Raw genomic sequence first — 22173 nt, 5'->3', positions numbered from 1 at the left:
TCAGATGAATAAAAGTTATATATTATGAAGAACAAAATACCAAAGAAAGAAGTCTCACAGTCTTATTTGTCATTATTCAGAAAACTGTTTGGTTGGATCTTGGGTTCCATCCTCAATAGTGGAATACAGAAGTGTTTCTTTTTTTCTTCTCCCAAGTCGATCCCCCTGTGGATAAGTTATTTTCTATCACGCCATCCCGTGAAAGAAAAAGACCCCTTAAATTTGTGTGTTTTCAGATGCCTGATAACAAGATTCAGGCCTGAAGTCTGTTATTATTTGATCTAGAATTCTATTTCTCAAAAATTGTGTCACTTCAGATGTAGCCGTTTCACATGTTTTATTTTTATTATCAATAGCTCCCCATTGCTTAAGTTAGGCTCCTACTTGTAAAACATATTTGTTAAAACAAGTAAGTTTATGCTATTTTTATTTACAAAGAGTGTCAAAAGTTCAACATTTTCTGCAAATGTCGGATTGGTTGCTTTGTTGAAAACAAATTCAACTTGAATTTGTGTAACAAACTGAGGCTGTCTGACTTTTTTCCCCTTAGTATTACCAACCTAGGCTTGCCAAAACTCGAGCTGTGACTGTGTGAAAGGTCTATAGTATTTTGTTCTCATGGTTGCTGATTATTGAAAGTTTCAATGAAACAATAGAGTTTGTTTGAACTTCTGCTATGAATCTGCTAGTTTTTGAAAATTAACAATTCACGTTTCCAGAGAGCAGTTGGTTGTTGTTTTTACACGTTTTTATTTTATATAAATAAAATAAAACGCACTGCCTTCAATAATAACCGTAACAAGATTGTTTAACAAAACCTTTGAATTGAAGCAATTAAAAAACGGAGGATTGTTTTATATTATTGGGCGACTGATGGGACTCTCGTCCGATGTCTGTTTGGATCTGCTGCGTTCGTTTTTCAGCGCCCTCTGTTGAAAATGTGTTTAAAGCGACACGGATTATAACGAGGAGCGACGCAAGAACAAGACTACGGACGTCTGTGCGATGCGATGTTATAAAAAGCCGGCCATCGTTCGGCGAAAAGTGCTGAGGGGCAAGTATTAAAAAGTTTTAGTTGTCACTATGGAGATGGTAACATTCAAATGAATCAGATTAGAGAAGAACTTGAAAAGAGATTTGCATGGTTTATTTGAAAATGATTACCTTTAGCTGTCCACTTCCGTTCCCGTTTTTAATTAAGATAAAAAGGAAATGAAAACCCGGTTTGTTTTCGCTTTTATAGTATTATACGTTCACATAGTGCTGCATCTATTTCAGGAAAATTGTAATTGTGACTTTATTTGTTTGTTTTAAATTATAGCCCAGTCTGAAGTGACTGAGGTTTTTTTTCATTCTAGAGCTAGATAGTAGTCTGTGGTCTAGACCCAGTAATTGGGGTGTATTCCTTTTTTCGAAATTTTGACATTTTATCGGTCATGACCGATAATGTCAAACTCAAATTTTCAAAAAAATGAATACACTACCACTACAGCGCAGTTACTGGGCCTAATTTATGGGTGTAGGCAGACGGGGCATTTGCTACCGCGGTTTATGTTGTCGTACACGGCGTGCGCACGCATGGCCTATGTGTGGGTTCAACAGCGCCCTCTCTTGATATTTTGCTATTCGCGATAAACCTTTGTTTATGTTATTGTAATTTCTATTGCCAAAATTACAAAATAGACTGAATTGATGATTTAGAATAGCATAGATGGATTGCACTTAGCGCCATTAACCGCTAAACCTCATGACTGGGGCGCCCTAGTCACTGGGTCTAACTCTAAGGAGGGGCCCTGTAAACCTATTGTGAGGAGATTAATTGCAGAATATCCCACAACTTGGGGAAGTTTCCCTCATTAATATTAAAGACACTTGACACTTGTCAAAGACCACTCTTCTCACTTGCTGTATCTCAACATTGCATACCATAACAAACCTGTGAAAATTTGAGCTCAAACGGTCATCAAAGTTGGGAGATAATAACGAAAGAAAAAACACCCTTGGTCACACAGTCACAGAGTTGTGCGCTTTCAGATGCTTGATTTCGAGACCTCAAGTTGTAAATCTGAGGTCTCGAAATCAAATTTGATGAAAATGACTTCTTTCTCGAAAACTACGTCACTTCAGAGGGAGCCGTTTCTCACAATATTTTATACTATCAACCTCTCCCCATTACTCATTACCAAGTAAGGTTTTGTGCTTATAAATATTTTAAGTAATTACCAATAGTGTCCACTGCCTTTAATTCTAAAGAGCAGGCAAAATAATCAAGGTTGATGCTCTCTGGCTTTTTGGCAATCAATAAAAACATAGCAAATTATTTTGAACTTAATATGAATTTTCCTCACTCAATAGTGTTTCCGTTTTTGGACATTTATGTATAGTTTTATCATGAGCAAACATGGGAACAACCGGAAGCAGTCCAAGACAATGACAGGAAGTCAAAGACAGGACCATCAAGAACGCAAACGGGATGAGCGAGCAACAAGAAATGCTTACAGGTTGGCCATAGATTACAAAACTTGAGACTTTGCGTAAATGGTCTGCATAGGCTACTTCTAGAGTCATCAAAAAGTAAAGGAACAGTTTTTGTTGCTTCAAATTAGGAATGAGAAATTATTGTGATCTGATTATTTATAAGGAAGAATAGTTGCCATAACTGTGCACGGGACTACACAGAAAGTAAAGTACTTTGTGTAATATATGTGTACTGTGTTGATGCATTCACTGTATAATACATTATACGTCAGAGCTATTCAAAACCAGAGTGGATGATATTGAATTGTCAGACAGTAGGAGGGTTGACTGTGTACTGTGTAGTTGCATTCACCAAATGATATCATATAGCGGGCTGGCAAAGTTTATCTATCATTCAAAACCATAGTGGATGATATTGAATGGTCAGACAGTAGGAGGGTTGACTGTGTACTGTGTAGTTACGTTCACCACATGATGTCATATTGCACACTTGCAAAGTTTATCAATCATTCAAAACCATAGTGGATGATATTGAATGGTCAGACAGTAGGAGGGTTGACTGTGTACTGTGAACAAACATTCACCACATGATATTATAGTGCAGGCTGGCATATAGTTTGCCTATCATTCAAAACTACTTGGGATGATATTAAATAGTCAAACAGTAGGAGGGTTGATTGTACTGAGTAGCCATGTGATATTGGCAGGCTGGCATTGTCATTCAAAACAACAGTGGATGATATTGAATGGATAAACAGTAGGAGGGTTGACTGTGTACTGTGGGATTCACCATATTAAAGGCTGACTAATTTTGCAATCATATAAAACAACAGTGGACGATGTTGAATAGACAAACAGTAAGAGGGTTGACTGTGTACTGTGGGATTCAAAAGCAGTCGGACATTCACCACATGATGTTCTCATGCAGGCTGGCATAGTTGGTCTTTCATTAACAAACGAATGGTCAAACTAACGAAAGGTTAAAAGGAAGTTTGTTAAAGACAGTGGACACTATTGGTAATTGTCAAAGACCAGTCTTCTCACTTGGTGTATCTTATCATAAACATAAAATAACAAACCTGTGAAAATTTGAGTTCAATCGGTAGTCAGAGTTGCGAGATAATAATGAAAGAAAAAACACCCTCGTCACACGAAGTTGTGTGCTTTCACTGCTTGATTTCGAGACCTCAAATTCTAAACTTGAGGTCCCGAAATCAAATTCGTGGAAAACTACTTCTTTCTCGAAAACTACGTCCCTTCAGAGGGAGCCGTTTCTCACAATGTCTTATGCTATCAACCTCTCCCCATTACTCGTTTCCAAGTGAGGTTTTATGCTGATAACTATTTTGACTAACTACCAATAGTGTCCACTGCCTTTAAAACCTCGTCTCTCTTTTGTCTTATTTACAACAATAACTACAGGAAGCAGCAAAAGGATGAATCTTATCTTGCAGACGATGAGAACTTTGCCAGTTTCGCTACACAACTACAGATTGTAGGGTTGGAGCTTCGAGATATACCAGGAGATGGGTAGGTCAGAATGATAAGCATCAAGGCTCTGATTACCACGGCATTTTGCGCTTATGGCCCATGGACTTATGTGCTTTACAGGGCGACATATGCGCATAATTGTGGGGCAAGCACAAGCAATTAAATTAGTTCAGTCCCTTATGAATGGGATCTACTCAGTCATGCAACTTTTCCTTGGATCAGCTGATTCCTCTTTTTACAAGAAACTGTGTAATACCTCTTTTTTAGTGAAGTTACATTTGCATGCCTGTCTACTTTGTCAGTCAATACATTAGTGAAGTTACACTTGCATGCCTGTCTACTTTGTCAGTCAATACATTAGTGAAGTTACATTTGCATGCCTGTCTACTTTGTCAGTCAATACATCACACATTATGTCAAGTTTCAAAAAGCTTTTAGATATTGTGGAAAATGGTGCTGAGCAAATTTGTCTGCCAAGCAAAATGAGCATGAAACCGGTCACTAACAATACACATAATGTGATGGCTTGTGTAACCTGTTTCTGCTCAGCAAAATATGTTTGTGATTAGCTGCCATATGTTTGTGCATGTTTTGACCTACATGTGTAAGTTTCTTCAAAATGTCATTTATAGTATAAAGTGATTCTTTGGACAAAAGTGGAATCTGCTAATAAGACCTTGGGGATCGATTTCACAAAGAGCTAAGATTGACCTTAAAGCCATTATACACTTTTGGTACAGAAAAACAAGAAAAAGTTCACAGATTTACAAATAATTCACAGGGTTTACAGAAGGTAATGGTGAAAGACTTCTCTTGAAATATTATTCCATGAAATGCTTCACTTTTTGAGAAAACATTAAAACAATATCAATTCTCAATAGCGAGAATTACGGATTTATTTTAAACACATGTCATGACACGGCGAAACGTGCAGAAATAAGAGTGGGTTTTCCCGTTATTTTCTCCCGACTCCGATGACCGATTGAGCCTAAATTTTCACAGGTTTGTTATTTTATATATAAGTTGTGATACACGAAGTGTGGGACTTGGACAATACTGTTTACCGAAAGTATATAATGGCTTTAACTGTGTCAATCTTAAAGGCAGTGGACACTATTGGTTATTACTCAAAATAATTATTAGCATAAAACCTTACTTGGTAATGAGTAATGGGGAGAGGTTGATAGCATAAAACATTGTGAGATACGGCTCCCTCTGAACTGACGTAGTATTCGAGAAAGAAGTACTTTTCCACGAATTTAATTTTGAGACCTCAAGTTTAGAATTTGAGGTCTTGAAGTCAAGCATCTAAACGCACACAACTTCGTGTGACTAGGGTGTTTTCTTCTTTCATTATTATCTCGCAACTTTGATGCCCGATTGAGCTCAAATTTTCACAGGTTTGTTATTTTATGCATATGTTGAGATACACCAACTGTGAAGGCTAGTCTTTGACAATTACCAACAGTGTCCACTGCCTTTAAAGGAACATTACAGAATTGGTTTTTGCTAACAAAACAGTTGCTGGCAGTGTAAGCACTTTATGTAATCCACCATATACATAATCTGACAAACCTGTAGAAGTTTGAGATCGATTGGCCATCTGGGTCTTGAGAAAATAGTTTTGGCATGACAATGATGCAAACAAAAGTGAATAAAACACCCACTGAACAGAAAATCAGTTTTATTTATTTCTCATCAAATATGACATTTCAGACAGAAATATTTTAAGGGATGTTTTCTACTATCATCATTTAGACCCCGTTAGTTTTATGTAAATCTGTGATATTCACTATTTTTTTTTCTTTGCCAAGCAAAGTGTGATGTCACAATTGTCAGTTTGTCAGTTTATTTCCACAGTATCAAAATCACAATCAATGTCAAATCAAGTTGGAGATTAAGAAATAAGTAGTTGTTTGACAACTCTCATCTTGAGATGAATCTTATAAGTGCTTTGAAATCCTTACGTCTTTAACTGTACTTATCTCATTGTTGTGACTAGGAACTGTCTGTTTCGCTCCTTGGGAGATCAGCTGGATGGCCATGGACGCAACCATTTGAAGCACAGGGGGGAAACGGTCCGGTATATTCTCGATCACAGAGGGGACTTTGAACCATTTGTTGAGGATGATGTGCCTTTTGACAAACACAGTAAGACTTGTATTCTTTTTGAAATGATTCAAATGTAGGGTCAACATTTGGTTTTCGTCAACGTAATGCTGATACATTGGCAAAATTACAAACAAAGATACAACAAAAGTCACCTGTGAAAGTCTCAGCTGAATATAACTTGCTGAGAAAACACTGTCAAAAACTGTCATGATATTTTCGCATGATCGTCAAATCGCTCCACGTTTAGCGAGATGACAGTGGGCGGGTGCCAACCGCATCTCTGGCCACAGCATTCGCAAACACAATTTCTGAGAAATCTGAAAAACGATTCATGCATGAATCGTTTCTCAGATTCAAATATTTGTATTGACCTCAAATCAACGGAGCATTTCAGAATAACAACTTTCACAGGATGCTTGCTACCGTTACCATGTTTATAAGAAGTATGCTTTCGGATATAATTTTTTTACAATTTTCTTTAGATAAGTACGAAAGTATGACCCTACCTTTCATCGTTTCTTTCTTTGTAAATAATTTAATAAATGATACACTTGATTGACTTAAAGAAACTGGACACTATTGGTTATTACTCGAAATGATTGTTAGCATAAAAACTTACTCGGTAAACGAGCAATGGAGAGCTGTTGATAGTATAAAACATTATGAGAAACGGCTCCCTCTGAAGTAATTTAGTTTTTGAAAAAGGGGTCATTTCTTTCTCAAATATTAAAATAAAACACTTCAGGCCTGAAGCATTTTCTTAGGCATCTGAAAGCACACTCATTTGTGCACAATGGTTTTCTTTCTTTCATTAATTATTCTCTTGCGACTTTGATGACCAATTGAGCTCAAATTTTCACAGATTTGTTATTGTACGCATATGTTGGGATACAACAAGTGAGAAGACTGGTCTTTGACAATTACCAAAGGTGTCCACAATGCCTTTAATGATAGCATAGAATACTGAATCCTTGCGGTAAATACTCGCAACTCTTCCCTATTCGTTTGCAGTTGAGAATCTAGCCAAGTCTGGTACCTACGCCGGCAATGACAGCATTGTTGCATTTGCACGTCGGCATGGCCTGAATGTTGTTATCCACCAGCTGAATGCACCAGACTGGAGAGTGAGTGAGTCAAGAAACTCTTGTATGAAGCCGTATTCCGATTTGCGGCTACGGCTACGACTCTTTCTAAGTGTGTTGCTAAGGACGTCCTATACTTTAACCATAGAGTTATATAAAAGAGCTAGAGGGCGCACTGGTGATGCTGCTTGCACAAACGCGACGGGACCGCAAGATGACAAGCGCGCCATTCTGCACGCACGTTGAATATGAAGTACACGTTGGAGTTTGTGTTTATTGAACGCTACACGATGCTGTTTTGTCAACTTACAAAATGGCGCACAAACACATGCTGTGTGGTGCTGTTTTGTCAACTTAGAAAATGGCCGCATGCGCGCATGCCGGGCCGCGTATATAGGCATGTGCGCCCTCTAGTCCTATATATAACTCTGACTTTAACGCAATGTGACGCTTTGATCCAGCTGTAGCCATAGTCCCCAGACCTCAGAGCCTTTATAGCTCCATTCTGCATAAACTTGTTAGTGTAATAATTGTTGTTAGGTTCTATAATATGAGTGCTAAGGCATATTGCAAGGTGAAACCTTAGACCAGCATGTGAAACACTCTTCAGTCTCCTGACAATGACTTTAACATGCTGGTCGAAACCCTAAGACCAATTTTAAAAGATGAGGAAAACCAAGCAAATTCAAGGCATATATTTGTGTGGATCATTAAAGGCACCGATTTTGAGACTCAAGAATTTGATTTTGAGGTCTCAAAATCAAGCATCTGAAAGCACACAACTTGTGCAACAAGGGCGTTTTTTCTTTCATTATTCTCTTGCAAATCCGACGACCAATTGAGCTCACATTTTTCACAGGTTTGTTATTTTATGCATATGTTGAGATACACCAAATGAGAAGACTGGGGGTCTTTGACAATTACCAATAGTGTCCAGTGTCTTTGCCTAATCATTATGTTATACTTTTAAACCATCTTTCGAATCATACGCATTTTTATAACAAACAGTTTCAAATGCTTTTCATAGACCAACTCGCCCAATTTTTCCCTTTAAGTTACCATGGAGTTGGGAGTTTTGGAAAATATGGGAGGGTATCCTAGCTGAAGAAATAAAGGGGATTTGGGTTAATGTGTTTTGTGTTTAACCTCTATCCACAGATATCAGGAAACGATCGCCCAGGTACCAGGGAGCTACACTTAGCTTACCATAATGGCGATCATTACTCCAGTATACGCAAATACGGTGACAAATTACAAGAGCCAACCAAGTTTAAGGTAGTTGTATTAACTTTCTTGAGGTCTGCACCTCCAGTGTTTACAATAACAGTGGCATTGTATATTCCATGGCATTTCAAAGCAGGCTGTATACACAGGCATGCAACTCTTCCGCGTTTCCGCGGAATTCCGCTTTTAAAAAAAAACATTTAAACGTGAAAAAAAAATTAAAAAATATATATGCCTGGCAACAACAGTGTACAACTACAATCATGTAAAATAAGCCTAGTACATGCTAACAATGCACCTAAGAGCATAATAAACCTCAACATTTTCCAGGGTACCATTGTGGGTATCATGTCCCGTGGCGTTTCGGCTGCCTCGCTCCGCACTTGTGTTGTGCCTTTGAAAATTTTCCTGTTTTTTTTCAACGGGCAGCTGCATGCCTGTATACATGTACTTTGCTGGTCATATCAATAAGTTTTACATTTTGTTGAAATATTTACTGGAGTGGGATTTGATAATGTGTCAGCTATCTGTAGCCCTGATGTTGGTGGTCTCATTATTTTGTCAATATTGTTCAGGGGGTCAGTCAGAAGCCATTTCAAGCTTTGATTGTTCGGGTATTTGTTGTTTGTTTGTTTGCTTGTTTTTTGCGCTTGTTTACCCGTCTCATTTTGATCTTTAGCTGTTTTTTATATGCATTGTTTTATTATTTCATTGTTATACTGTATAAATACTATCTATCTTTGTCTGGCTTTGTTCAAGGCATCCCAGCCTACAAGCTTTTGCTTTTGATGGGTCATGCCTCCATACAGTTTCAGTTTTGTAAAATCAAATTGTTATTTATGTATATGCATTTATGGAAATAAATGTTGTTGATTGATTGATTGATTTAACTGACGTTTAGCCAGGGAAGTCACCCACGTTTACAACATAGCCCAAGAAAAAGCAGGAGAGGGATCACCTTAAGGCGATGCAACTTTTTATTGCAAATGTCAAGCAATAAACCAAATGGGAAATTGACTGGGAAAACTTTAAATAATATTGAGTTGAACCAACCAATGAAATGGTACTAAAGCAGGAATTGAACCTGCAACCTCGGGGTTAACATGAAGATGATCTTCTATCAAACCCACGACAAATTAAACCCAAGACTGTTCTGTACTGAAATATCTCTTGTTCAGGCCTTGCTCTTTTCATACATGTTTTTTTTTCTGCCAGTCCTCAGACCCAAGCAAACTTGCAGCTGCTGGAAAAAAGGCCAAATCAAAAGGCAGCGATGGTTTCTCAACTAATGGCGCATCATCATATGATGTCACGGGTGCAGGGGGTGTGGCTTCTGAAAACATGAATATTGATGAGATGGTAATACAGATTATGGACGCTACAGGATGTCAGGTACGTCATACAATTTGCTGGAAGTGTCGTGGCCGAGCGGTTTAGAGCACCGAATTCAAACTCTGGTGTTGCTGATCAGCAGAGTGTCGGTTCGAACCCCCCAGCCGTGACACTTGTGTCCTTAAGCAAGACACTTCACCATTGCTTCGTCCTTCGGATGGGACGTAAAGCCATTGGTTCCATGTGTTGTGTAATGCATGTAAAAGAACCCAGTGCACTTATCGAAAAGAGGAGGGGTTTGCCCCGGTGTTCCTGGCTGGATTGGCAGCATATTGCGCCACAGCACCTTGTAAACCATTACATGGTGCTATGTAAAAGGAGTAGGTCTCATGATTCAAACTTAATCCCACATACCTTGCAGGAAAAAACTGTATGTTAAAGCACCTTGAGCGTCACTGAGTGATGGATATGCGCTGTTACTATTATTATTACTAAAGATACTTTTTGTTGACCCTCTCTTTATGTGATTTTAAAATCCAGGATGCGGGTCTGGTCAGCGATACCTTAGAAGATTATTATTATGACGTTGAATCTACGATTGAGTTTATCATGCAGATGGATCAGGCAGAGTCTCCATCTTATGGTAAGGATCTTATTATGTAATTTCTTAAAGGTGCTGATGAGCACTAGTGGTAATTATGTAATAACATCTCTTAATCTCTTAAAGGCACTGGGCACGATTGGTAATTACTCAAAATAATTGTTAGCATAAAAACTTACTTGGTAACAAGCTATTGAGAGCTGTTGATAGTATAAAACATTGTGAGAAATGGCTAAAATATTTGAATTTGATTTCGAGACCTCAGAATTAAATTTTGAGGTCCCGAAATCAAGCATCTGAAAACACACAATTATCTTCCATTATTATCTCGAAACTTTTTCACAGGTTTGTTATTTTGTGCATATGTTGAGATACACCAAGTGGGAAGACTTGTCTTTGAAAATTACCAAAGGTGTCTAGTGCCTTTAAGCAGCATCACCACCGGCATTCCAGCTTTCTCCTGAAGTTGAGCAGAGTACATACTGTTTGAAATGTTGAGACCAAACTGGCTCTTTTCAGAGCCAACACTCCCTCAAAAGAGATTTGTTACATGGTTGTACCCGCATGTTTACCATTGTTTATAGTTTATTCTTACCCTTCACTCTCTTGTTTCTTATCCCAAGCCGAACCAACCCCAAACCAATCAGAGTCATCGACAGTCCTTATCCTTCAGCAACCCTCTGACTCAACCAGATTCATCACCTCAGTCTTGATCCCTCATCCTTACCACACCCAAACCCAACAGAAGCACCCTGTTCCTCGACGTTTCAAACGGTGATATCTGCTCATCTTCAGGAGAAAGCAAGACGAGCAGAGTTTGAAACTTCAAGACCAAACAGGCTCTTTTCAGAGCCAATACTCTCCCAAAAGAGAATAATGACTGGGTTGTACCCGCAAGTTTATTTTTGTTTGTAGTCTATTCTTAATATCCCTCACACCATGCAAAGCTTCAAACATCAAGTTATTAATTTTGTTATTGTTATGCCACAGATTGTGCGGGTGCTTCAGAGAATGGCATTTGGTCGTCTGGAGGGACCGGGGCTCGTATCTTTGGTGCAGTCCTTGATGAAGGAAACACCAAGAAGACGCAACCCAACAGGACTCCAGGAAGAGGCAGAGGAAGAGTAAGAAAAACATTTTATACTCTTATTATTCTTGTTGGCCTCGAGTAGAAACAGGTGTTTGAGTTCCAGCCATTTATCAGGATATTTTCGTTTGCAGACCCATAATTTTTATCTTTGCAGGGGACTGCCAGATTGCTTCTAGGTAAATTGTACAAAAATTGCAGTCCAGGCTTTGGAAAGTTGTTGTAAAATATTTATACCCTTATAATCGTTTGCCTGGTGGTGTGTCGTGGCCGAGCCGTCTATAGTTCAGCGGACCCAAGCTCTGGTGTTGTCTGTGCGATACCCTGCCATAGACCTTTTCGCAAATACTGGGGCGCGCGCGTAAAGCTTGGAATTAGGTGCATTGTGGTCTAGCTGGTATCCAAATTTTATCCATATATATCCCACAATGCACCTCATTCAACAGTCTGCGCTTGCGCATTGGTATTTGCGATAAGGTCTATGACACTTGTGCTTTTTAGCAAGGCATCATAATTGCTTTGTGAAAAGTTTGGATGGTAGTGCATTCTGCGTGCCAGGCTTCTAGGAGATGTCACCCATGCCTACATCCCTACAGACTGTGAAGGGGGTAATCCTGTTTCAGCCCCATGAGTAGGGGGCTTCGCAACCTCGTTCCAAGGCGTGATCGATCTCGATTTTTCCCCAGCATACCTTGCTCCATCATAATCTAGCACATTTTAAAGAGCGCCTGTAATCAATCCTATGTATGTCTTTCATCTTAAAAAATGTTGCTGTTTTTGTTTTAAAAAAACGTGTCTGTGCCATAAAAAACGCGGGCGTGATCACTATGCAAATATCTTTAAACTACGCGCGTGTACACTTTACATCTAACGCTTGGCCCTGTTTCTCAATACATCCCTTCCAGGGGTTAATGACAAGAGGTATCGATACGGTGCGCTGCCCATGGTAGTGAGGCTGGGGGCATCGTGTCCCTGGTGGCAGTTCATTCGGGTCGTTAGCCCAAATCAGTTATGTGATGAATCACCTTGAAGTGGTTGTCCAGTATCGTGATTTTAGGTAATCTCTCATGAAGAAAAAATTGAAAAAAGAAACAGGTGTGTGAGTTCCAGCTATTGACCCAATTCACCTTAGGTCATCATCAGAATAATCTTGGATGCGCAACTTTGGTGGACAATGTCAGTGTGCTTTATTCATTGAAGTGTGCATTTTAGGCGACGCAGCGTTTACACATAAACCTATTGCCCACCAAAATGGTGAATGGGCACAGTGGCCGCTTGCGACGTATCAATACCAGGATATTTTCATTTGCAGACCCATAACAATGATCTTTGTCCGGGAATGAGGGATAGCTCTAAGTAAATTAAAGCGTAGCTTTTGTTGTGGTGATTGACATTGGATGTCTTCATCTCTCTAGGGTCAAAGGTCAGTGAACAGCCGCGTCGTGAAACATCAAAAGAAAGCTGAGAAGAAGGAACGGCAAACGGAGAGACACAAACAGAAACTTTCAGGGATCGACACGGAGAGTCCGGAACCAGACGACGATGCGCTGAGTACCGTCTCTGTGCCGATTGGTCAAATGGGAGCATTGTCTATATAAATACAGTACAGTGAACTGTACAAAATCAAAGTTAAATTCTTAAAAGTTATTATTAAATTAATATGCAACCCATATACCTTGTTCAGCAGAGTACAAGAAAAAATAATATTGGGGAAAAAAGGATAAGGTGTTATGACACACAGTGCTCCTGTACATGTGTTGGTAAAGACTCTTTCCTGTTGCATTTTGTAAATTGATATGGATGGGATTCGAACCAGCAACCTTCAGATTTATGTGCTTGTATCACAGGGAATTTAGTCCGCCGATATGTGTGTCCTCCAAACAGTTAGCCTGAACATCTGCTGACGAGGCTCGTGAAAACGCTAGATACCAGCCTGACTGGATGCTGCCAGATGTCCCTTTGATGTTGCATTCATTTCAAGCGGAGAATCGCAGTCGCCCCACACATACATTTGTACTTGTACACATAATACATAGTGAGTAAAACAACACTACATGAAGTGCACAAATTTATGCATACAATGCATGTAGACGATCGAAAGTGGAAGCTGACAGTAAGCTTGGGCGATATCACGATATTATCGAATATCGCGATATTAATTTGGAAACGATTTCGATATCGGATGGATTTGGTTTTAATCGAAATATCGCGATATAGCGCGATAATCGCGATATATCGCGATATCGATTAAATATCGCGATGTATTTGCTAGCTGAGACATCTTGCACCCCATAGGTTTGGAGTAAAACCAGAAGAATAGGTCATTAGAACACCTCTCTTAAGCTATGACTGTCTCTTCTACAACTTTCACTTTGAGTTTGAAGACTGATGATGTCAAATTTAATTAATCGCGATTATATCGAATATCGCGATATATTGTCGGCGATATATCGTGAATAAAATATATCGATATCGCCCAAGCTTAGCTGACAGATGTGGAAAGCTTATGTCACGGTACGTTTAGCCAATAAAATCATTGGACCTGCAGGAACAGTGCCTGTCTTTATCACGGGGGACCATTCTAGTATGGCTGAAGGTAGTTCATTCTAAAGAGGGTGCCAGATCAGAAACAATGTACATGTATACACAATTTCCCATTATGACCATTTTAATTCTGCAAAGGGGCATTTCCATTTGAAAATCTGGAAGTCTGTGTGGAAATGGTTAGAGGGGCACCAGCATGACCAAGGTCAAGACCATGGCAACAGAGATGGTCTTTCTGGCCCTGAGCATGCAAGAAATTTGATAACATTTACAAGGTTTTTGGCCCCATTTCTCCTCTTAATGTTCTTTGTTATACAAAAATATACAATATACAAAATATTTGAGTTATTATTACTGTTGTTTCATATGATTGCTATGATTATTAACATGACTGGTACATTAAAGTAAAAAACATGTGGCTTTCCTTTGGAATCATAAAAACTAATACAACATGTACTGTGTAAAATAGACTAAACAAAGTAAATTTTTGGATCAAGTATTTACATGCATACCCCTTTTTCATTTTTAGAAATGTCAACAAGGGTTTTAAAAGTGAACACCAATGAATTTTAATAGAATGATTTTGACCAAATAAAACTGATGATTTAAAATAGGCTAACGGTGCCACATCGTCATTTTCTGTTCTTTACACAATTATTTTTGTAAATTAAGAATGATGGATAGTTTCTTTTTCCCTCAACACCACAGTGGATGATAATGCCAAACAAACGGATTAATGAATATACACTCTTGTATAACATCATACTGAAGGCTTGTATTTAAAGCCAGTGGACACTATTGGTATTTGTCAAAGACCAGTCTTCTCACTTGGTGTATCTCAACATATGCATAAAATAACAAACCTGTGAAAATTTGAGCGCGATCGATCGTCGGAGTTGTGAGATAACTATGAAAGAAAAAAACACCCTTGTCACACGAAGTTGTGTGCTTTCAGATGCTTGATTTCGAGACCTCAAGTTCTAAACTTGAGGTCTCAAAATCAAATTCGTGGAAAATTACTTCTTTCTCGAAAACTACGTCACTTCAGAGGGAGTCGTTTCTCGCAATGTTTTATACTATCAACCTCTCCCCATTACTCGTTACCAAGTAAGGTTTTATGCTATTAATTATTTTGAGTAATCACCAATAGTGCGCACTGCCTTTAAAACCACAGCCCAGTTGGATCATATTGAATGGACAGACAGTAGGAATGTAAAAGCGTAAACAGCAATTACTAAAAAGTGAATGCTGCATTCTCAAACCAACAAGATGCATTGCACCAGAGAGTGAAAACAAGTCCACTAAGGGGCCATTCAGAAATATCCATGGTTAAAAATGCTTATTTTTTGGTGCTAAATTGTGTAGGTATGTCAAAAAAAATTACTGAAAAATGGAATTTGGTTTTCAATTTTACATTTGCGCTATTTCAAATTATGATATCAGATTAAAAGGGTTTATATGAAGTTCCTATTTCTGAATCAAAATTGACAATAGTGTAAAGAAGTCACAGAAAATAGTCGCAGAAAATTAGCCAACCCTCAATCAATTTGTGAACTAAGAACTAACCCAGAACCGGCATGAAACGGCAGTGGTCCACCCTTGAGATGTATGACTAAAAGATTATAACTCAAGCGATACATGTACAGCAAGCAACTCATATTGTTTTACTATTCCCTTCATCTTATACTTTGAATACAATAGGCACAGCGTACCACTATGTCTTAGTCAAGAGTCTTGCTACACTAAGCAAGTCAAACACTTCACACACTGTCTCCCTATCATGGGCTTTTTATTCTTGCTTAAAGGAACACGTTGCCTTGGATCGGTCAAGTTGGTCTTTGAAAAGCGTTTGAAAATGCATATGATTAGAAAGATATTTTAAAAGTAGAATATAATGATCCACACAAGTATCACTCAAAATTGCGTGGTTTTCGTCGACAAACACGGTCGGCCATTTATGGGAGTCAAATTTTTGACTTCCATAAATGGCCGACCCTGTTAGTTTGCAAATTAAATGGAAAACCACGCAATTTCGAGGCAAATGTGTGTGGATCATTGTATTCTACTTTTAAAACATCTTTCCAATCAAATGCATTTTATAACAAACGGTTACAAATGCTTTTCAAAGACCAACTCGACCGATCCAAGGCAACGTGTTCCTTTAACGTCAGGCCTGATACTTCAATTAGGCAAATTGCCACAACGTCCCTCACCATTGCTGTTTCAAAAGTTACAGTAGAAATGTAAACATAGAGGTATCAGACCAGAAGTATCAGAAGAAGTATCAGACCTGCATGCAGAATTTAGGTAAACTTAAGCAGCTCATGATGACGAATCAACATTTTCATAATCTCTTCAGAGAGAACTTTACGCTCCTCTTGATCTTCCTCCGTTTCATCCTCGTCTGTGGTGGCAGAAAACTTATCAGGATGAAAATCAGCACAGGCTTTCAGAAGAATCTTTTTATTAGCTTTCTTTTTCTCCGATGAATAAACAGGTTCCTCCTCATTTTTACAAAACTCCTTGAGGTGTTCGTCAGTGAGCTTACGACCCTTAGTTGGTGCGTGGTGCTTGTAGATGTGAGCGAGGAGCTCGCCAGCTGAAGTGTTCGCCACTTCGAGAGCTGAGATCTCAGCTGTCAAGTTTTCTAGTACCTGAGTGAAAAAGGAGACCGGCATTAATATCAAATATGTGTACAACGAGGATAAAGAACAGCACACCAATCTGTGATAAGCACAAAGCAGTTTTGAGTTGAATACAGAAAAATCGACTCTAGCTGTGATATAAAACAAATTGCATCCCCTCTGCAAGGTGATCCCTCTGCTGCCGCTTCCAAGGTTGTGTACACTTGGGTGTGATCCCTATGGCAGTTACAAGTTGAGTGGCTTCTCATTGGCACCGAGTTTGTCCGACCACAATCATTGCTGTGATTGGTCAAATGGGTGAACGCGCACAGTTTGATTGACAGGCCTGATCGGTCCATTAGTAAGACGGGCATAAGCTAGAAGAATAAATAAATACCTTCTGCCTTTCCTGACTCTTGGCAGCTTCATCCCTCTGCCGTTCTTTATCCTGAATCTTGCGGTATCCGGCAACACACTGCTGATACCAGGTCTCTGTAAGGAAGGTCTTGGGTTTAGCCGCATCCACCAGCTCCAAACAACGCTTATAGTAGCCTTTGGTCTTCCCTGTGAAAAACAGAATCTTCTCGTTGACTAGGCCCAGAAAGCTCAAGGCTGCTGCCTCCTGTTCCAAGTCCAACTCAGCAGCCTGCGATGAAAACAAAATGCAAGGTGTTTACTTTCAAAGATGTTTGATATGACAGAGATGGAGTTGACGTCAAGGAAAATAAAGACACAAACTCTCTAAATATACGTATTATCCTTCAAAATGTTAGAACCTGATGAGTTTATTACAGTTCAAATTTTAGGACCCTGATGGGTTACAGGCCTTTGTGCCTCATTTTTGAAAGGACAAGGGCACCACAGCATTTTCTCGTTGGTAAAGGTCACCTTATGAGGAAATTGTAAATTTCTACTGATGAGTTTATTACAGGCCTGTAAGTTTCATTTTTGAAAGGGCAATAGCACCAAGGCATTTTTTCTTTTTGCAAAGGCGCCCTATGAGGTAATTTCTTCTCGAGCATTTTAAGGGCACCAAGGCAATGACCAGGGGGCACGGTGGCAATAACCTTCATTGCCTACGTGAAGTATCTGGCCTGAGTTTTTTTTTGTATGACAAAGAAGGTACCTTTTTATACAACAAAACCTAAAACAAATTTCACAAACAGAGTTATAGCTCACTTTCAGAGAGGCCTGTTTAAACCAGTCGACGATGTCCCACACAACGTCCATGTTCAAGTCCTCGTCATTCTCAAGCATCTCTGCCAACATCTTCTCGCCGCACTTTCGGGCTTGCAGAGACTCGGCAGTGGACAAATGATACAGGGTGTCCTGCTTCATAATCTGGAGGTCATCTTTCAGACCCAGAGTAAGGGCGGTGGCGTTACTCTTTGCAAAAATCGACAGCGCATCTTCTACGGGTTGATGGATGTCATGAAGATGGCGAAGGCAATTCCTGTAGTCCCCTCTTTCCATCAGAGGGATGGACGCCTTGAAGTGGGCATCAGCGATGTGGAACTTGGCCATGGCTTGGGTAGCTCCCAATGGCAGCAACTCTACCACCTGGTACAGCTCTTTGAACTTCTGATTCAGATCAAACAAATTGGCGATCTCCAAGATTTCCAGGTACGTCTCTTCAATTTCCTCTTGTATCTTGAGACGCCAGGACAAGGGCTGACAAGACAGGCCATGTTGGAAGGCCTCATTCATGCTCTTCAAGGACTCCTTGAAAGCGCTGAGTGACCTGATGAAACTAGAATCAAGATCCATCTCTTCCTCCTTCTTGAATTCTTGGGCCAATCTCTTCTCCACCATGCCATAATTTTTCATGGCGGAGGACCAATCTACTGAGCGGGTAGGTCCAAATGCAGTGTTGGCAGCTTGGATGTACGCCTTCATGGCATCTTCTAACCTTGAACACTTGATCGGATGTGGAATTCCATCCCGCAGGGCCATTTTGTATTTTTCGTTGCCTTCTTTGCGAGTTTTTGCTGAACTCGATTCTTTAGTTGCAGTGCAGTCACCTGTCGAGGTAAAAAAAGAATTGCAGGTAATTATTTTCCACAATTCAGCATTTTAAATTCAGTTTCAGTCAAGATTGTAGTTAAAGGCACTGGTATGGACACTATTGGTAAACACTCAAAATGATTGTTAGCATAAAAACTTTCTTGGGAACGAGCAACTGGGAGCTGTTATTAGTATAAACATTGTAAAAAAACACGACTACCTCTGTCTGAAGTAACGTAGTTTTCGAGGAGGAAGTGATTTCTCACTAAAACATTTGAACTGAATTTTAGACCTCAACTGGGGTCCCGATTTCAAGTCATCTTAAAGCACACAACTTGTGCAACAAGGGTATTTTTTCTTCCATTATTACCTTGCAACTTTGATGACCAATTGAGCTTGAATTTTCACATTTTGTTCTTTTAAAGCATATGTTGAGACATGTTGAGTGAAAAGACTGGTTTTTGAAAATGTCCAGTTCCTTTAAGGTTTGATTATAAACAGAATCAAAATTGTATCATCCAGAGAGCTCACTAAATAAAAGGTCCATACCAGTCATAATCCTCCTGGAATGGATCACTATCAAAGTCAAGAAAATAGCATTTTAAGACGCAACAATATTTATTTGGGTTGCTGCAATCAAAATAAACCCAACATGGCATAAAGTAACCGTATTTTCCCCATTAGAAACATCATTTGGGAAAGTAAATTAAGTTACTACAAAAATTAAATAATTACACTTGACACGTTTGGTAATTGTCAAAGACCAGAATTCTCACTTGGTGTATCCCAACACATAAACCAACGAACCTGTGAAAATTTGGGCTCAACTGGTCGTCGAAGCTGCGAGAGAATAAATGAAGAAAAAACACCCTCGTCGCACACGTTGTGTGCTTGGATGCCTCGATTTCAAGACCTCAGCTGAGGTCTCGAATTTAATTCAAACATTTTAGTAAAAAAAATCACTTCTTTCTCAAAAACTATGTTACTTCAGAGGGAGCCGTTTCTCACCATTTTTGATACTGTTAACAGCTCTCCATTGCTCGTTACAAAGTTTTATTGCTAACAATTTTTTTTGTAATTACCAATAGTGTTTAGTGACTTTAACAGGTGCTTGGCTGAAGTCTGAACAACCAAAGCTGCCTGGAAAAGGGGAGGGGTTGGTTCAAGGGGAGGGCATTTGAAAGTGGGTGTTTGGAGAGACATGGGGACACAGCGAGCGATTTCGCTTGTGTAGCAGAGAGCATAGCAAAATGCTATACAAAATATATCAGATGCTACTCAAAAATCAACATTAATTGCTACACGTTATGGCATTCAGTGTGCACAAACTAATGTTCTTTATTTTGTTGCTCTGCAAAATTGCTGGATGAAATTGTTCCTTGGGACAGCACATTTTTATGCGAAAGCGGGGAAAAAGGGACGATTCAAACATTTACCTGCTTGGTTGGGTTCACTCCGACTCTGAGATGCTGGACGAGTTCTAGTAGAACCTCCTCCTACTTCATCCTGTTTGGGTTTTGATCTTTTGGTCTTGGAGGATGTTCTAGGCTTCTGCTTTTCCATAATGAAGTCCTACGGATAACGCTAATTTGCAAATGAAAATCTGTAAAAAGATAAATATTTCAGCTGAGACAAGGGTCGATTTCACATGGATATAGTCTTAACTTAGAACTAGTCCTAGGAGTTGTGAAGGGTGTGGAAAAACCTGTTGTATATGTTTTAAAACAAAAAAAACATCTTTTAAGTTGTTATTGTCCCTACATTTTTTAAGTAATTACCCGCAAAGGTAAACAATAAGTACCTACTCCTAGAACTATGCGGTTTTGTTCCCGTTACAGGAGAAGATAGCGAAACGAATCCGCATAGGTCTAGAAGTAACAAGTACCTAGCCCCATAATTAGTGCAAAATACGATGGACTGGCAAAGAATTATATCCATATCTCTCTCTCCCGGAGGATAAATTTTTATTATACCGTTATTTTCCCCCAGCAGTAGTCACCACTATTTATGGGGCCAAGGTACACGTTCCCGATCCCTTATCGAACCAAACACGGTTAAAAAATAACTACACATGTTTATAAAATACAATTAAATTTGTAAAACTGCAAACTTAATTTTTTTGTTTGCTTCGAAATAATTCTTGTCTGACTCCACAAAAATACCATTTTCTTGGCATTCGTTGGACATTGACATGGTTGAACCATGGTTGGACGCGTCGGCGCGCCAACGAAACATTTGCGGTTCGATCGTCTTCATCATCGCCGCTATCGTCAAATTGAATTGCTGCTTTATAAATAAAGATAATTTCTACGCAAAACTTCCCAATTTTACCCCGAAAAATAAGAGTATTTTAGTAGTTTTACCTGTTTCTAAAGAGATTTGCAGCTGAACGTACTGCTGTGTTGTTTTCTGACGATTGCATGCAGAGAACGGTACTGGGTATTTCCCTTCCCGAGGCGTGCACATGCAATAGGGTTGTGATTTAAATCGGGACTTTCCCCACGTCCCCTTCCAAAAAGTTACAGTGCGCCCTCATTTGCCATGTAGCGTCTTTCGTAGCCTTCCACTCAGGCGTTCGGCACTCGTAAAACCAGCAATCGGCTCAAAGTCACCACTTTTCATACTCTACTCTAGGCCTATTATAGTAAAAACCAAACACCTGAGCATCAGCAGAAGGTCATTAGCATTGGACATCGAGTTTGATATCGATGGAATTTATCTGACTCATTGTACTATTCTAAGAAATATGGCGGTTTTATTTTATGATCCACGGTATACGCTATTATTACGGGGCCCGGGTGTATTAATAACCACACGACACTCACTCTAATCCTGCCTCCACGCTTAGCATCCCATGCAGGGCTACCTCAAGTACAATCAAAGTCTGTTTGTTGAAGGGCCATTTCATTTTAAAGGGCTGGGTGGCGTCATCCCGTTTTGTTTTTGTCAAAGGAGTGCTGATGTTATAGACAAATTATATCAAGAATTAGAAAGATACGATTTATATGTGAAAGTTAGCTGAATCCACAGTCTCTTTAATATACTTTTTGAGCCGTCTTGTTTTTGTCAACGCAATGCTGATTCATAGGTAACCAATAATTACAAAGAAAGATACAATAGAAAGTTGTCACATGTGAAAGATTCAGCAGTGTCTACTTGTTGAGAAAAAACAACAACAATTTTTCACGGTAATTTTACGTTTAGCGATGTGTGACAACGGTATATAATACAGTCGGTGGGTCTAATGCACCTTTTTGCTGTATTGAGAGAATAATAATATGTCAAACGGACACACGGCAAAAGTTACAGTCGCCCGCAGGCAATTATTATGTATTAAAAAATAATGTTCCGAAATACTTTTGTTGGTTTCTAATCAACGGTGACGCGTGAAGTTAAAGTTTTTAGATAAGAATAAGCGGCCCTGTACTTTTTCCTTTCATGCAAAATCCGATTAATTTTAATTGGCTTATGACAACAATTGATTATGCGGACGATTCCAAATTACGGAGGTGAGTAATTTATAATTAAAATATTAGTTTCTATAAAACATTAACAGCTCGAAGCTGCTTTAATGTGTTCATAGTTAAAAATTAA

The 22173-nt window shown here is 39.2% G+C and overlaps 2 protein-coding genes across 3 annotated transcripts; one reads left to right on the top strand and one right to left on the bottom strand.

Annotated features, from left to right (window-relative positions):
* The first annotated feature begins 1022 nt into the window (after positions 1–1022).
* LOC117302448 (OTU domain-containing protein 3-like) lies at positions 1023–13126 on the top strand. 2 transcript variants are annotated; one of them, XM_033786401.1, is made up of 10 exons: positions 1023–1054; positions 2385–2501; positions 3901–4008; positions 5972–6120; positions 7093–7205; positions 8322–8438; positions 9603–9779; positions 10260–10362; positions 11311–11444; positions 12823–13126. In XM_033786401.1, exons 2-10 carry the CDS (start codon positions 2392–2394, stop codon positions 13003–13005), a joined length of 1194 nt encoding a protein of 397 aa, XP_033642292.1. In that variant the 5' UTR covers positions 1023–1054; positions 2385–2391; the 3' UTR covers positions 13006–13126. The 2 variants fall into 2 exon arrangements, with proteins under 2 accessions (XP_033642292.1, XP_033642293.1); XM_033786402.1 differs by having other exon boundaries at positions 1035–1058.
* Positions 13127–16254: 3128 nt separating this feature from the next.
* LOC117302592 lies at positions 16255–21020 on the bottom strand. The gene is made up of 5 exons (XM_033786568.1): positions 20943–21020; positions 20016–20182; positions 17755–18596; positions 16944–17221; positions 16255–16675 (listed from the first exon to the last, which is right to left on the bottom strand). Exons 2-5 carry the CDS (start codon positions 20140–20142, stop codon positions 16255–16257), a joined length of 1668 nt encoding a protein of 555 aa, XP_033642459.1. The 5' UTR covers positions 20143–20182; positions 20943–21020.
* Between the last annotated feature and the right edge of the window lie 1153 nt (positions 21021–22173).

Source organism: Asterias rubens, chromosome 18 (genome assembly GCF_902459465.1).
Source record: "Asterias rubens chromosome 18, eAstRub1.3, whole genome shotgun sequence".
NCBI lineage: Eukaryota > Metazoa > Echinodermata > Asteroidea > Forcipulatida > Asteriidae > Asterias > Asterias rubens.
Note: the sequence above shows the minus strand (reverse complement) of the source record. Positions and strands in the feature narration are given on the sequence as shown.